At 42.8% G+C, this 17,504-nt stretch overlaps 1 protein-coding gene across 1 annotated transcript in view; it reads right to left on the bottom strand.

Moving 5' to 3' along the window:
• Positions 1 to 17,504, bottom strand: part of SLC4A8 (solute carrier family 4 member 8) — a 626,941-nt gene that overhangs the window by 347,663 nt on the left and 261,774 nt on the right. Inside the window, exons 3-4 of the mRNA XM_069230889.1 lie at positions 2,336 to 2,473; positions 1,063 to 1,198 (exon numbers count right to left, since the gene is read on the bottom strand). Of these exons, the coding sequence (XP_069086990.1) occupies positions 1,063 to 1,198; positions 2,336 to 2,473 (274 nt within the window). The remainder of the gene's footprint in view (positions 1 to 1,062; positions 1,199 to 2,335; positions 2,474 to 17,504) is intronic.

The raw sequence follows: 17,504 nt of genomic DNA on the forward strand, positions 1-17,504 counted from the left end.
ATCTCGGGCTTCTTCAATCCATTTACGGCCACCCCTGCCCCTTCAGCTCATCCTGCAACTTTCTACTTTTTCCCTTTATGACGCTTTTCAGTTTTTCCTTCTTCTGTCTTTCACATATGTGTCTTTCGGTCGCAGCAAATGCTTGAGGCATAAGATTTGGGGCCATATGTACGAACACTTTTTCCCATAGACACAGAATGGGTAAAAACCTTTGATACATCTGGCTCTTAGCCGCGGCCCTCACAAATAAGTGCCGGTGCTCAGCACAGGAAACAATAAGCACAAATTAAGCACTGGTGTTAGGTAATACAGACATGAATTAGGAAAGTTATGAAAGCTATAACTAAGCCTGGAATTCACCTGAAGCCTTTGTGGATGATGTTTGGGATCATAAGTGCAAACAAACTCCTACTGAAAGTTACAATTCGTGAATCATACAAAAATGTGGAAATCTACAGAAAATCGTAGGGGTTGCCTAGATTTGAGGGCGTTTGTACATCTGCATTGAAGTGTTAACAATGTCAGACATAAAATCACAAGTAACTTGCAAACAAACAGCTGTTTGATTTTAAAGTATGAGTACAGGGATAAGAACAAGAGCATCTTTCTCTCAGAAACAATTCACAACTTATGTTTCCAATTAACAGAAGTGAAAGGAGTAAGCACTGTTCTTCTGAAGGTCCATTCCAGAGAAACAGAGATCGTGAGAATCAGCGGGTCTGAATCATGTTATCTTTGAACTGAGGGACAATCAGATAAAAAAAGGAATCATAGCTTAACTCAATCATTAAGGATTTTCCATTAATTTATTTAGTTATAGTAGAGTACTGAAAATGTTTGATGACTAGTTGGTTAGATAAGCAAATTCATAGAATTCAAGTGGAGTCAGTTGTCATTATTCAAAGACTTTCCACCAACCTTATCTTTGCTGCAACATCTGCACTTGCTATTGGCATCCCTCACAGGGAGTAACTGCCAGCATCACATGCTTTGAAAAGGACCAGCCTAAAGAACTCACGTAGTCTTTTTGTGTTCTGTTTTTCAAATCAAGGCCTGGCTCACCTTGCCGTTTCCTTCCACTCTGCAGCTTCTCCTTCTTTCACGCAGATCTCGTCCAGCTCTGTGAACAGTTCATGGGGGACATGTTCCTCATCGTCCTCTGTTCCCAGGATGAATTGCACGCGTTGGGATGGGGTATCTAGTACAGAGGCAAAACAGTTGGCAAGAGTGACAGAATTGGAATTAGATATGTGCTAGATGAGCACACAGGGAAATGTAGCGTATGTAGGCACAGTAACGGTGCATGTAAACTCTCTAATCAAAAAACAGAATGAACTCCAAAATAGACCAGTTGTTGAACAATAACCCACTGCAGTAGGAACGCTTGGTTCCCACCTACTGGGAAGACAATAGCAGACCATTTGAAGAATCCATGAAACAAGACAGCAAATATTGACCATTCCATTCACCAAGGTCCTTCGGTCACTCTCGTCTGGGTGTCAGGCGATCAGTTGGTGGTGGTTTCTGCGCATTTGCATTACTTTGGGTGAATGAAAAGCTTACCACTGTTGTTCAATAATACATCCAGACAGCCTTTTATTCGCTACAGGGCTTCACTAAGATTGTTCCCTCCTATAACATCCAAATCCACTTGAAGGCAGTGAATTAACTGACCTGTAACCAAAGGAGTTGTCTCAAACATGTCCCTCCTTCGTAAAGGCACCTAAAGGACAGGTACCGTTTAGTTGTGGGAACTACAATATAACCACCTTATATTCATTGTGGTCTTTACCGATATTAAAATCTTTACATTTTCAGTGACCACCCCCATTTAAAATAACGAAATTGGTTAATTCATTATTGTGTACTCCGTTCAGCACACACTGTAAACTGATTAGTCTCTGAACACTCGTAGTTTTTTTGCAAATAAAGTAGTTTACCCAGGATCTGACAATCTGGACATATACACACGGTGCATGCTTACATATGTTAGTTGAAGAAACCAGTGGCTTTCACCAGCACAGAACTGCCAAGGAAAGCACAAGTAAGCACAAGCAGCATCTTTTTCACACTCTGAAGATACACTGAACTGAACATACTTTGCCTGTGGATAGTGCTTTCACATAAGGGGCGTCTTCAAATATTATGCTTCTCCAGTTACAAAATATATGAGACGTCTATCATTTAGTGTGCTGCAATTAATATTATAATGCTTTCTGCTCTTCCTTGCTGCAGATATTAAGAAAGGTTTTTCTGTAGCAAAACAGTGCAGTGAAATATAATTTTCTTAAGCCAAGCCCTGGTGAGTCAGGAGAGATGAGTGGGATATTCTCACCGTGAGACTCCTGGTCTTCCTCCTGGATGACTCCTTTCAACTTATCCCTTTTTCTGTGTTTTTGGCCATGGGTACGGTGGTGCCGATGACTCTGCCTTCCCAAGGGCATGCGCACACCAACATAGAGGGTCCTATGACCTGAAAAATAAGAAAGACATAGCTTGAGATCCTTTGCAGGGAATGAACACATTATTATTGTAAGAGGTTTGGTTCAGAAAGTGTTTTTATCAAGCTTACAATAAGATCCATAGATAATTATTTTCATTATGTAAACAATTACATTGTGGTGTCACCATCATTATTTGTGGATACAAACCAGTTTACAACCAGAGTCCACCTTCATTTTTTTTGGCTCTGTTTGTGACCTAAAATACACTTATTGAAAACAAAGCTCAAAGCACCCTGTCCACCCAGCTACCCTCACACTGCACTGTATTGCAGTGTCAAATTTATATAGCATTTCATAAAACATTATGGGATTCTGAAGCACTTTTTCTAAAGAGTAGCAGCCTACATCACAGGGGAGTGTGTGGTTGGCAGTGTGCTGGTTGTATTTGTTGTGACACGATGTGGGAGCATTGTGGAATGAAGAGGTTCTCTTATCTTCTGTTATGATATCACACCTAGCAGTGTGACACAGGAAGATCATGAGAAAAAGACTAATAAAATATAACCGTAATTAGCTGGCAGTTGTAATTTACTCCGCACACCCGGTACTGTTTCATGGTTTCTTTTATGCTACAGGCAGGGACTTACCTGGATAGTCTGTGCCACCAGTGGTCAGTTGAGGAAGCAGGGGGTTACAAAAAAGCAGGCACCAACACATCACAAACCGAGCCAATTGTATGTGGGCTGCTGTGCAGTTGTACACAAAAAGGGGGGTAATTAGAAAAGGCCTGTCGTGTGGGTTCTCATTATCCTAATGAGGCTGCTGGATTCAGGCAGCAGCATCACCTGAATTGTGGGAAACTGAGTCCAATCCCACACCATGTGACAACTGTCAGTCTAATCCATTTGCAGCCAACTAACAGCACCTCATTTGTGGCAACCGGGCGCATGACAAGGTGACTTTTCAGGGAAATTGTGGTGTTTCTGATCTCCTTTTTTCTCAGTTACATTAGTCTCACACATGCAAAGACAAACAGAGGCAGAGAATGGTTTAATAAGATTTATTGAAACAGCTGTGTCTTAGATAAAATGGCATGAATTGCAATAATTAGAATGATGAAACATGCGAGAAGCAAAATAGTGACAAGGAAAGTGAAACACAAGAAAAGTCCCACCATACTGTCCCTATGCGTAATATATGTGGTGCCTACCTAAGCTGTTAGAGCACAGCATGATAAGCCCTAATACGCCCTTCAGGATTCCCCCCTAGGAAGACATCATCACCAATACCTGAGCAAGGAAGCCAGTTGTCTATAGAGACACCATCCCCATGGAGGCCAGGGAACTGGTAGTCTCACAAGCAGCTGTAGCAAAGTCAATCAGCATGCAGTCCTGGTCATCTGGCTGGAATCTCCCTCTAACGAGCATGGGACAGAGAAGTGTTTTTATAACACAACAGCTGGTGTTCTGAGAAAATGTCCCCTTAAGATGTGTGTGTTTCTGTGAATGTTGGAGACACAGTGTACCACTTTGCCGGCAACCCTATCTCGCTGCAGTCTTGAGGAAAGCACAAAGTGAAATGAATGTCCTGTTAAGAAACGCAATGCTTTCCTAGGCGAAGGGACAACTAGAGAAAGAAAATAAAACAGCACCACAAATGTGGCCGATTCTGAAATAATAAAAATGAAGTGGAATAAAATGTAACTGGGCTAAAGGGCACAAGCAGCAGGCCTAGTATCAAAAATAACATGTCTAAAGGCATCACTTAAATGGCTATACAACAGGCCCACCAATACATATGGCAGCATAGGCAAGGTAGAAATGCAATCATATTAATAAAATGACACCAAATGGGCAAGAATGGAATTGCTGACATGAGCAGTAGACAGGCACCTTTACAAAGGCAGAGACACTGTCCACTATTGGACAAACACAGCTTATAAGCGAGGAAAGAAGTGGTAAACCAATCATAAAATTTGAGCAGACATTACACAATCCTTAAAAGGCCCAGATTCCCCCCTCATCTTATTGGGCCAAAGAACACCACCAGTTGCCTTTTTCAGCTTTGTAGTAATATAACATATCAGATTCAAGGCTCAGATTATTTGCAGCAAACGCGTGATCTTAAAAAGGCACACGAAGATCGCGGCGCCAAGACTGTTACATTGATTGGCCAATCACTTTCATTACATTAGGAAGAAAACTATGAGTGGGCGTGGCTAGATTAGCGGTTTGGGCTCTATTTTCAATGAAAATAATTACAGTCCCAGGCAGCCACAGGCAGTCTGTATGCTGTCTGAGGTTCTGGTTTCCTAGTTAGGTGGATAGACAGGTTCGCGCGTTTTTTAAACCGATGCAAATATGGTCCAAACTTCAAAGGCTGGCACTTTTGTGTCTATAAAAGGTAAATATTGTTTGAAGGGACATGAATGGCATTGTATCAGTATCAAACAACAAGAAGTCGAATCTGTAAACTGTAGACAATCGCCACCCAGAGTTGTGGAACACAGCGGCACACTGGCAGAATATATTTGTATTTTATCATTAAACCCTGTTTTCTCAGAGCACTAAATTAGATGAAGAAAAAAGGCACACATTGCTTCCACGCCTCACAACTTGTATAGTAAATCTACACTATGTAACACGTTCTAGGCTCTCTGCGGCGAGTGTGTGATTAGGAGATTTTAATTCTCAGTAATGCAAGTATATTAAATGCATCATTCGAAAAAAGAAAATTACAGTTTATGTTTGAAAAGACAAGGAAGCATTTTAAGTTCGATTGAAAACAAAACAAGTCATATGCAAAATTATATGAGCATTGATTAAAATGCAGATAACACACCTCTGCAACCTCACACACTAGAGTCTCCTCAAAGAGCACAACTGATGTCACGAATAATACATTAATTCGCTACGAGAACTTTGCATTCTTCTGACGTTTCCATTGTCTTGAATAATCACATGACAGAGGATCAAAACAGCAATCTGTACTATCTTGGTGGGTCGAATTCTCCAGCCGTTTCATCTAAGGAGCCAAAAATCATTGCCAGTATTTGTAGGTCACCCTAAGAATTCCTTCTTAAAAGCAGTTTCAGCTGCCCCTCCTGAAGTGATACTCCACTGCCTTGTGAGTCAGAAGGGTGATTTTCAGTACTTATTGTAGGATGTCCATAGGCAAGAAGAGGTGGAAGGTGATATTGTGGTAGAATTCCCATGTTTTGTTTTAATTCATCAACAACATTCTGTCTAGCACTATTGTGTTGTATTACAAGCTGCTGACATTTTTGAAGACTCCTCAATGTAGACGCAGTACTTGTTCACTTATAGTCATTTCTTATTCATCTACAGACTAGTATAAAGTCAGTGCACCAGTAACAACTCAACCACACAAACATTTCGAGGTTTTCTTGCTGATCATAGTCCAAAAATGACCATAACCTAGAGAAACAGCAGTTTGAACTCATTATTCACCTATGGATCTGTTTTAATTATCTGGGTTATAAAGTTATAGCAGCATAAAATGTAAATATGTGTGAGATTTCCTTAATAAAAAACTTTCTAAATGTCCAGTAAAAGAATTGCAAATTTAGAGCTACATCATAGATCGAAATGGCTGTGACTATTTTATTGCTGAAGAGAGAATGATTTCCTCGCACTCCAAGGTAACTATAACTTGCAGCCCCACCATGCACAGTTTTCTTATCAATAATTTTATTGCAAATGTTGCAGTGATATCAATGATACTATAGAAGTCCTCAATGATGTAGTATGTGGGGTAATTAGCTGTGCATGGCGAGAGCACAAATTATCTTTACCTTAGGACATGGGTTACAGTTACTTGAGGTAACCATAATTATAACTGCTGAATTTCTGTGGTTTTGTACGAGTAAGATCAGAACCTAACTATAAAGACCCTGTAACATTTGCTTTTTTCTTCAGTGAATTTCTATGTTTATTTAGCATGCACATTAATATAATTAACATAACCAGCACCCCACACGGCCTAGGCACATATTCGACGGGGGTTGGCAGCAAGGCCTGACTGCAGGCCAACCCTCCATTGTGAATCGAAACCCAAGCATGGGGTTGGATGCAGTGGGTGCTTTTTTCAATTTTTCTCAGAATCCGCGGATCCACTGCCCAATTACAGAGGGGGTCATGCTGAGCTATGCGGTGGATCAGTGGACCCGTGGATCGGAACAAAAAAGAAATTGGGCAATTTGTAGCCGATGGACTCCCTCCCATGTATCCTATACACCCTTATGTGTATTGCACTCTTCTTTTTCCACCCCCAACCGATGCTTCAAAATGGCAGCCACAACTTTTCTCTTGGGTTGGGGCCAGCCGATTAAGGCCCTTCCTTTTCCCCTGGATTCATGGAGGATCCACGTCCCTATATATCTATATGTTTAATTTAAAATAAGACGTAACCTCCGGTGTAATTCAGTTCAGCAGGAGGCGTATCTAAAGAATGCAAAATAGCAAAAGAATGGGGAATAAGGGTTTTGGGACCCCCCTTTTTCTCTGCCACGCTTGATGAATCACTCCAATAATAATTAAAAATAAATTTGGATATCTCTGACCGTAATTAATTGAAATTCACAAACTTTCACGAATATGCATGCAAAAAGAAGCATTGCTATTGGCTGTCTGCAACTGATTAGAAGGTTGGAACCGCCATTTTATTTCACCAGACACAGTATCTGGGGGTGAAAATTGAAAGTGAAAGTGGCATTAACGGTCAGGGTACTCTGACCCCAGTGGTGTGATATTTGTGTGTTTTAGGGGCAAAAAATAGGTTTAATATAATTTTTAATCACAGCATGCAAATGTTTATGAATTTCCATGCAATTATGACAACATTTGAAAGGAAAACCACAGACTCAGTCATACACTAACTCAATTACTCATACATGCACTCAGAGGCTCATGTGCCCACTTACACACCCACTCAGACACTCATGCACCCACTCATAAGACTCACACACCCACTTTCAGACCCACTCAGACAGTCACACACCCACTCACACATCAACATACGGAGACAGGCCCTGTAGCCAACCTACACTGCGCACTGCCAAAGGCCATGCGTGGTGCGGAGTTGGGTGGTTATAAGGGTTTGGTTGCCAAAGGCAGTAAGCAGCGGAGGCTGGAATAAGGTATAGTAATTAAAATGACTTTATATTAGAAAAACATAGAAATTCACTGAAAAAAACAAAGGTTACAGTTATAGTTAGGTACGGAATTTACTCGTACAAAACCACAGAAATTCAGCAGTTATACTTCGAGTTCTTTCAAGTAACTATAACTCGGGCCCTAAGGTAACTATAACTTGCGCCTTCGCCATGCACAGCTAATTAATCCACATATTATGCCACTGATGAGATCTTGTATGGCATCTTTGATATCACTGCAACATTTACAATAACATTATTGATAAGAAAACTGTGCATGGCAAGGGCATGAGTTATAGTTACCTTAGGGAGTGAGTTATAGTTACTTGAAAGAACTATAACTGCTGAATTTCTCTGGTTTTGTACGAGTCAAAACACACACAGGTACGCATGGAAACACTTCACAGGCCTACAATCACACAGTACCACACAACACCACAACACGTCACAACCACAACACAACCGCACCATCTCAAATCTCTTGGAAGGTACCCACAGACACTAGCCAGGTACACATCACACATACAACATAACACCAATGGGCAAAAAGTACATACAAATACAAAATCATACTACTTACTGATCGACTTACACAGAACATTGCATCTAACATTTTATGCACATAACATGCACACAGTCAAAGCACACAAAGCCACACAACACACCAACAAACACATCAACACAAACAACACACAATACCAACACAACAAAAACTCTATAACACACAAATGTCCATCACACAACACACACACTACCAGTTTCAGACAAAAACAGTGCTTACAACTTCATATACTGCGTAAACAACACACACAGCCCAAGCAGAACACACATACATACAGACACACACCTAATATCAGCCAGGAACAACTCCATACTGCGGAAAACAATGCATGACAAAGATGTAGCCAGGAAACCAACTACATGTTGGTATTAAATTATTATTTTCAGATAAAATATTATCAACAAAAAAGGCCATGGGCCAGTCCGTAAATGAAAAGTCTATATGCACACAGTGCACAGACATGTGCCCCGAACTTGACTCCTGACTGCCATGTAACCTCCACGGGTAGGGGCATCTATGGAGCAGGTAGGCACCTTGGGTTATCTGTGGTGGGGGTTGAAGGGGCGGGGGGAGTTTAGGTTTAGGGGAGGATTGGGATTTTTTGTGGAGGGGTTGACTTATTGGTAGTGGGAGGGGCATGGGTACTTGCAGGGGGGTTAGGGTAGGTCTTGGAGGTGTAAAGGCTGGACTTGGGTAGGGACACAGGCTGCCTAGGAGTTTCAAGGGATGGGAGAGGAGTAGGCAAAAGGCAAACTCAGAAGGGAAAGACTTCTTAGACACACAGGGATGGGTCATAGCAAAAGGTTTGGGTATGGAGGGAGAGGGAGTGGTTGTCTCAGGTCTTGGTGTGGATGTCTTTGGTGCATATTTGTGCAAGATATGTTTGGGGGTGTCTGTTGGGTGGGTGAATGAGGTCTTTTATGTGTCTTGGGAGGAAGGGGTATGCGGTGGTGGGTGGGCGACTGTGTTGGGGTTGTGACTGCAAGTATGGTGGATGTGCTGCATGTAGAAGTGTATGAGGTTGTGGTGTCTGTGGGTCTGGTGACTGGGTTGGATGTCTGAGGGTAAGACAGGTGTAGTGGCTGGATCTGTGAATGTTGGTGTGGTGTCTGCAGGTGTGCTGTCAGTGATCTTGGGGGTGGTCGGGGTGTCAGGGCAGGTTGTGACTGTTGCTGTGTGTTCAGGTGTATGTTCCTTGTGTGCATGCCAGTGGTGTGTCTTGTGGTGCTTATTTTTGTCTGAGCTACCCTTGAATGTTGAGGTGGATGCATGTTTGTCTGTCTGTGTGCTTTGGCTGGGTTTGGGAAGAGGGGGTAGGGATTGGGATGAGGAGCCAGAAAGGATCTCTGTAGGCCATCCAGTGCACTGTGAATGCCATCTAGGAATGCATTCCTCTATTGGATCTGAGTACAAGTCCCTGGATGGCATTCACAATGGTTGACTGACCCACAGAGATGGACCTCAGGAGGTCAATAGCCTCCTCACTGAGAGCAGCAGGGGCAGAGATGCCTGCGGCAAAGGAGACTGCCCACCCTCTTGGGTGTGCGGGCACGGCTAACTGGGTGGGGAGCTACAAGGAGGGTGGTGGTAGTAAAGGGGGTGGTTGATTTAGATGGTGCTGGGTGGTCCCAGATGGGTCCGCCAGGGAGCGTCCACTGGAGGAGGATTCCGAAGATGATGAGGTTGAGCCTGTTTCCCCCATGGCACTCCGCTCGCCCCTTTTGGCAGTTGACAAAGAACAGGTGTTCTTTTCAGCCAGAAAGTGAAAAAGATGCCTTTAAATCATGTTCTTTTTACATTTGCTCTGTGTTCAGAGACAGAGGTCAAAAGTCACTTTGTATTTTTCCATTCTGACTGCAGAGTTCCAAGATGTCTAAGGTGACCTGTCTGACCTGCTATAAAAACTGTGAAATGAAAGTCTAGGTGGGTTTTTCCTAGCACACAACATTTAAATAACTAATTCAATTGTACAAAAATGTCAAAATACACCTCAGTAGCTATGAAATACAATGTTTTTCCTTCCTTGTGATGAAAAAAAATATTTTAATAGGATGAAAACAAATAAGAACACTTTACTTGGTGATGTGCAAATGATTGATAAATATGTTTTCTGAAACTCAGTTTTCACAGATTATTAATACACTTCATGGTTTTATTAGTAAAGCTGCTAGTTAGTGGGAAGGTTTGTGGACATTTCTTGGGAAATGTACTGTCTGTAAATGACAGTGTGCTACCACATCATGCTTTAGAAAAATATTTATTGAAAGTGAGTGTTCAAACAAACGGGGAAATACTACTGCCCTGAAGGCAATGCTATTAGTAAACTAAGGCAAGTCATGGTTCATGTATACCCTATATGTGGGCTATATTCCTATTAGACATGGAGCAAACATTTAGGGCCAGATTTACAATGTTATGGTGAAGTGCAGAGCCACCAGCCTTCTTCCTGCACTGCCCTGCATCAAAAGAGCAGGAGTGTGTCATATATATGAGATATGGTGCATTCCTGTCCTTTTCCCCTCCAATGGTGCACAAATTCTGCCGTGCGCCAACGCGGGCACCCTTGCACCATGGTGCAAGGGTGCCTGCATTGCGGGGATGATTATTTTGTGCAAGAAGGGGCACAAAAAGAATCCTAAGAGGAGTTTTCTCTTTGTATGTACGCAGTATGCAAAACGCAGCACACAAAGAAAGAGGAAAAAATGGGGAAAAATAAAGATATTTTTCCCAGTTGTGTCACTTCTACGCCATCCCTGGAGTGGTCTAGGGTTTTGATGCATTCCCAGGTTTACAAAACCTTGTAAATCTGGGAATGCATCAAAATCCATGGGTGTTGCATGAGAACACCCATGGAAACACCTACCCGATGCAAAGTAAGGCAACATCGCGACTTGGAGGACCATCATTGTCAGGGATGACAAGAGGAGATTCAGGTATCTGTACAGTGGGGCACACAATGGATGAGACAGTCCTTGGGACACAGGTTTGGGGGTGAATGGTTGCCTGTGGTGTAGATGCAACTGGGCTGGGAGAAGTTAATGTGGGTAGGGTGAGGCTGACAAATGTTGACTGACTAGGTGTCCCTGATGACCCACTTTGTCACCAGTGTCCACACATCCAGGGTTGTTGTCCTCACTGGAGCCTTCATCCAGAGCAGTAGTGACAGTCTCTGGTATGCTGTCCTTGATGAAAACAGCCAGGTTACCTGTGGGACACAGAGTTACCTGTGGGACACAGAGTTGCTGTTACAATTAGGGTATTATTGACAGTGCCTTAACATGATCCCCTGAAATGACAAAGACAGCTGCTGTACAATCTTACTTAGTACAACATGAGACTCTGTAACTTCAATACCAAACACCATGTTTAAAGCTGTTAAACTCTGATGGTAGTGACTGGACTGCTGATACCATCTTAAGTTGTCTGATTATTGACATGGGTGTATATCTTTGTTGCCTAGTAAAGTGTCTGGCATGATACATGGCACAAAAAGAGCTGTACAATGCACAATAGTGTCAGAGTAGGGACACAGTATGGGAGTAAGCAATAGACATTGACATTTATCTGGATGCACTGCAAGTGCATCCACTTTGCCATCTAGATTTCCAGCACAGGTGAGTACAATTCTGTCTTAGGAATCTTTACTCTAAGGGTATTAGGATTGGGCACTCAGCTATAGCTGTGTTTTGCTTGTGATGATAGTGGGAGTGGGCCACTGCATTGTTGTCATTGGCATTAACTATTTCACACTTGAACATTCAAGATGTGTTAGATTGGTAGTTCGTTTCACATGCATGACACCTCACATTTGGTGCACTGGTCAGGTTTTCATAGTGGTGGGATACTGCATTCTGGGAGTTGTAGCGCTATGAGTTGCCAGTACTTCACTTGCTATTTCAAAGGGCTGTGGAGCCAGGTGAGTTTAGTGGACATGTGGCATGCCAGAGAGGGGTATTAGGTCATTTGGACAGAGGTGTAGTGGGTGGTATGTTAATTGGAGTGGGGTAAGGTGGTGAAGGAGCATGCAGGACATGATAATTAAGTGACATGGAGATTGTGGGGACATACCTGACTCCTCTCCCCCAGGTATTCCTGTCAGGCCCTCAGAAAGCAGTATGTAAGACCTTCTCCTCCGATGATGTGAAAGTAGGGGGAAGAGGTGGGAGCCTACCGCCAATCTTCATTACCGCCAGCTGATGCCTAGATGCCATTGACTGTACCTTCTCCCTGAGGTTGTTCCACCTCTTCCTGATATCCTCCCTTGTGCATAGATAGCTGCCTTCAAAATTGACCCTGTCGGCTATTCTTTGCCACAACTCCATTTTCCTGGCAATTGATGTTTGCTAGACATGTGCTCCAAACAGGTAAAGCTCTAACCTGACAATTTCGTCCACCATGACCCTCAACTTATCATCCGTGAAACGTGGGTGTTTTTGTGGGGAAATGGAAGTGGTGGTGAAGACGGTGTGGTACTGTTCAAAGAAAAAGGCTGCAGAAAAAGGTAAATGGTGAGGTGTAGGTGATGTGATGTGAGTGGGTGATGGTTGTTGTGGATTGTGTGTGGTAGTAAAATGTGGGTTGTGTATGTTGTATAGGTGTGAGATGTGTGTGTGGTGGAATGTATATGGATGCCTATTGTTTGTTTTTCTATATCTGAAAAAATATTTTGCTTGCTCTGGCTGTGTGTGGCGTTCTGTTTGCAAAGGATTGTGGGTGTGTAGGGGTGTATTTTACAGTGCAGTGTGTAGGTATGTCAAGTGTGTGGATATGTGTCAGGTGTGCGGTATTTAAACTACCCAATGTGGTGTGGTGTTCTGTGTGATGTGAGCTCAGGTCGCCGCGGTTAGCACCGTCAATGGTTTTCTGCCATGTAAGAACCACTGTTGTAATTTGTGGATCGTAATCTGATGGGTAGAATATTGTAGGGCTGGTGATGCTGGTGGTGGAACCGCCTCTTTTCCTTCCTCCAGTATCTTGGCGTTTTCAGAAATGTGGCTGTTTTTGGCAGTATTTTGGCACCCGCCAAGGCAGCGGTCTTGCGAAAATACCTCCAAACGCGAAATTACCCCCTAATGAGAAAAGATAAGCTCTGTGAAAAGTAGTTGTAATCAATATGAAGAATGAGTCTGAAATGTTTATTATTGTTCATTATTTCTCCATCAATTTTATTTTAGAAAATATGTTCAGAAAATACAAAAACAATACATTCTGTTACAATTTATTTCACAAGTAAAATCTGTGCATCGCCTTTAAAACCTAAAGACAAACTGAAACCACTTTCATCTCAAAGTTAGCAGCACTCTTGTGTATGAGCGTAAAATAGCCATCTTTAAAACAGTACTTTTTTGTTATTACTGCCCATGCTTCCCAATGAATGTTAGCTAATACACTTTGTGCTCTAGGGGCTGTGGTCGAGGCAAAAAGATTTCTGAAACCATACGATTTAAAGGCAATTAGTTATAGGATTTCGTGTGCTAGGTTATATATTCAGAACAAGCAAGAATGAAATTAAACAGGTCAGTATTTATTTCACTTCAATGAAACAGGAGCTTTTGCTGGAAGTTTCGACTGTACCGAAGCCCTCGAAGTGAGCAGTGACTTATGGCAACTGAGTTACACTTGTTTTACCTTTACAGTCGCATAATTCAATTACTTTTTTACAAACACTGTCAATATTCTGTTACTTTACATTTTACAGTTACGGTATATCACTTTGTAATCTTACATGGTAAGTATGTAATTGCATTCCTGATTTGCCTGGTGGCATGAGACCTTTTTCAGTTTCCAGGGTCACCCAGTCTTACTGAGCTCTGATTGTGACAATCAGAGCCGTTGCCATTGATATTCCTGGGTTTAACCTTACTACTGAGCTCGGTACGGGGCACCAAGCCCAACCCCTTTAGCACATCACCCTCAGGGTGGCGAAGTTGAGTGGCTCAAGACTTACCCATTGACCTGGAGTGGTATTACAAACTACAAACTCGATAGGACAACCAATACAAGTCAGTAACTCAATGTCCAGCCATGTTTAGCCCTTGAAAAAAATACTATTTTACTCAATCACAAACAACGTAATACTGAACACAATACTTCAGAAACAACTTTCATGTTTGGGAACACAGCCTATGCAGGTACCTGTAGGACAGCTTCTTACTGTACCTGCATGCTAAAGTCCTGAAAAGTTCCCGCGAAGCTTGCTGAGACGGTTGGAAGGGATATGGTCAGTCTTTGAGGAAACCGAACTGGTCAAGTGCCGGCACTGGCCTTGCACTCCCTCCACATTTAGTATAAATGTTGTTCCTCATCCTCTGTGTTTTCCTTGGTTGGTCAGAACATCTGTTGTTGTCAATAATTGAAGAATGCAGCCAGCTCCAACACTCATTGATACTCAGTGGGGCAGTGTGGTGTTTTCTTCACGGACCTCACTGAGCAGAAGTAGTGTCTTCACTTCAGCTCAGATGATTTGTGCTCAAACAGCGGTAATGGCATGGGGGGAAACAGGCAAGTGAAGCCAGCACCAGCTGAGGAAGCTGCATTAGAGGCAGGGGGCTTACAGCCTAGTGTGTCTTGAAGCTGGGGTTCTTCCTCATGCCCAGTTACAGAACCAACTACCCAAACAAGCTAGGTGCTCATGCGTGGTCATAACAAAGAGTACTTGGATCATGGTGCAGGCATCTTGGACCTTTGGCATTCTAGATATTCTTTTGGTGTGTCTGCTTGATCTTACTTGTTCTGGTGCCTCTTGACACTCAGGTTCACAATAGAACTTTGATAGACTCAAGTTCTTTAGTAGTCTCTGTTCAAAGGGGCACACCGTGTTGTCATCACTTTTATAGGGCACTGCTAGACTCAGGGGGACTTACCCTGGCAGAGTAGTACAGGCCTCCTCAGTTGCTACAGCAGTTGTCTTTTGCTCATCTTTTATGAACATGTTCCTTTTGGGCACAATCTCCCTCATTCAAGGGCACCTGCAATACCCCCTCCTGAGCAGTCAGTCAGACCTCTCCCTCAAAGCAGGGTCTCAGCAGCCCCTCCTGGAAGACTTGGTTGAAGTTCACATGTTTCTGGTCCAAACCTGGCAAGACGAACTGGTGGTGAATACCCCAAACCTTGACCATACAGAAGTTCTCCGTCATCACTAGAGTGGAGACCGCAGAAGAACAGTCTCCCTCTCTTTATGCCCTTGTTTCAGGTTTCTCATGAAGGGAGACTCTCTACTAGCACCTTGTTACAGAGAACTCGGCTGGACTAAAGGGAGTGAAATAAGCAAAAGGGTTAGAACTGTTCTCAGAGCTGACTGGTGGAATGCTGCCAAAGACTGAATGCTTGGACAGTGCATCAAGTCCCCATCTAGACTGTCCAAAGACAAAGGCAACTCTTCCCAGTTGCCTTGATGCCATCCAATACAATATAAATACTGTGTAAGGTGCCCTACTTAAGAGGCTCTAAAATACAAATTGAAAACTTGCTGTAGAGATGAGTGAAAGAGTTGGACCCAGATATAGATTGGATTTTCACACTGTGAGGTGTGATACTAATATTTCAATTACAAGTGCAATCTTAATTTAGATGGGGCCAGTTACAGGAGTTACTTTCCCTTCATAATTACAATTTCCACCCGGGCTCTCTGGCTTTGGAACGCAGAGTATTTCATTCCTTTCTCATGTCACAGAGTTCTGTGCAAGGTGATGTCAGAGTTCCATTTGTATCATGTCCGAGCGTTCAAACGTTCTTAGCAAAGCACCCTGTTCAATTCTTTAATCATGTCAGAGTATTCAACTTCATGGTGATTTCTGAATGTCCCATTTTCTGTCATGTCAGAGAACGCCATCAGCCATTGGCAGTTGGTGTTAATTCTTGGCTTGAGCCGAAATAACAGCTGTCTCAGAAGGGGCGCAGTTCTAGCTTGAAATGGATTGCAACTCCCTCCAGTCTCCCCATCAGCGTACAGATTTCGAATATTTTACACATACTTTCAGAACATCAATGAAACAAAGCTGCTACACTGAGTGTATTCGCTTCAGGTGCATGGCTAAAATAGGGCTTCTAAATCTAGGCCCAACAAAGATGGATTCACGAAAGAGCTTTAAGTTATCCACTGACCATGGAAGTGACTTACATATAAATTCACTGCATGCATGTTTATCTTATGTAAATATCCTGGAACTCTGGCACGGATCAGGTTCTCCTGGAGCACTTGGAAATCCCTGGCTTAACACTATAGACATTCATCCTACAAGGGTAAACAATACTGAGACGCAGTAGAACAGATAAATAAAAGCTTCCTTTCTTTCAAAAGATGTCCACCACTCGTATGACACCTGTGGAAGACGCCAGAACGGTGACATAAGATAAACTACAATTGAGTCATCATTTTTGCTATAACTTTATTGTTGATGGGTTCTATTCTCGCCCAGCACCTTCTGGGAAGGATCCCAAACTCAATTATTCACGTCAAGCAGCGTCTGGTCTTGCTGAGTTGTGTTATAGGAAAAGGAAGCTAGCTGACAAGCTACAAGCAGAGATACTGCTCTGCAGTGTATCAGATTCCTGCTGGAAGATCTACGATAAGGTGTGGGGATAGAAACAAAAACCACGGCGCTCAGTGCGGGTTTACAGGATTACTATTTAGAAATATAGCCGGGTTCTGGAGAGAGCTTTATTTGTTAAAACAAACACTGGCAACGCCAATTGGCCTGCAATTGGTTGCCAGTCTTTGGGCTTTTACAATGCTTGTTTGCGTTGTAATTTGTTTTGCAAACCCTTATTGTTGTGGAACCTACTGGGCCCTTGTCAATCTGAAATAAATATTGCCTAAAAGTAAAAGTATTTTTTTGTCTGGATATTGCCCCAGTAGTCCTTTGCATTGAAGGGAATTACTTTGCATCTGGAAGAGCCAGTCCTGCCAAATGCCACGCCCCATGGGATACACAAACGCACTTCAGTGTCTGTTCCCGCATCATCGCACTGAAATACAATGTCACGCAATTAGAGCACTTCAGTCTCTGCCTTAACACTAGAGGTAGTCTCAGCACACCAGTATTTATGCAAGCACGAGCCGCCAGCCTACAGTGAGTGCTGCTGGTTTTCCTGACAGTAACAGATTGGGGTTGGGATCCAGGAAATGTGAAATTATCAATGTGCACATCACAAGTCAAGGGCAATGTGAATATATGGTCCAGCTGTGATCAGTTCCCTCTTCACTCTGTTGTGAATGGGCATGCAGGTGGTCAGGGTACAGTATCCTTCTTACATTGGACTCTACCTAAGCGTTAGACTTTGGCTTTCTGGTAAGACTGGCCTTACAGACCGAGGCCTCCAAATG

The sequence above is a fragment of the Pleurodeles waltl genome, chromosome 4_2 (assembly GCF_031143425.1).
Source record: "Pleurodeles waltl isolate 20211129_DDA chromosome 4_2, aPleWal1.hap1.20221129, whole genome shotgun sequence".
NCBI classification, from domain to species: Eukaryota; Metazoa; Chordata; class Amphibia; order Caudata; family Salamandridae; genus Pleurodeles; species Pleurodeles waltl.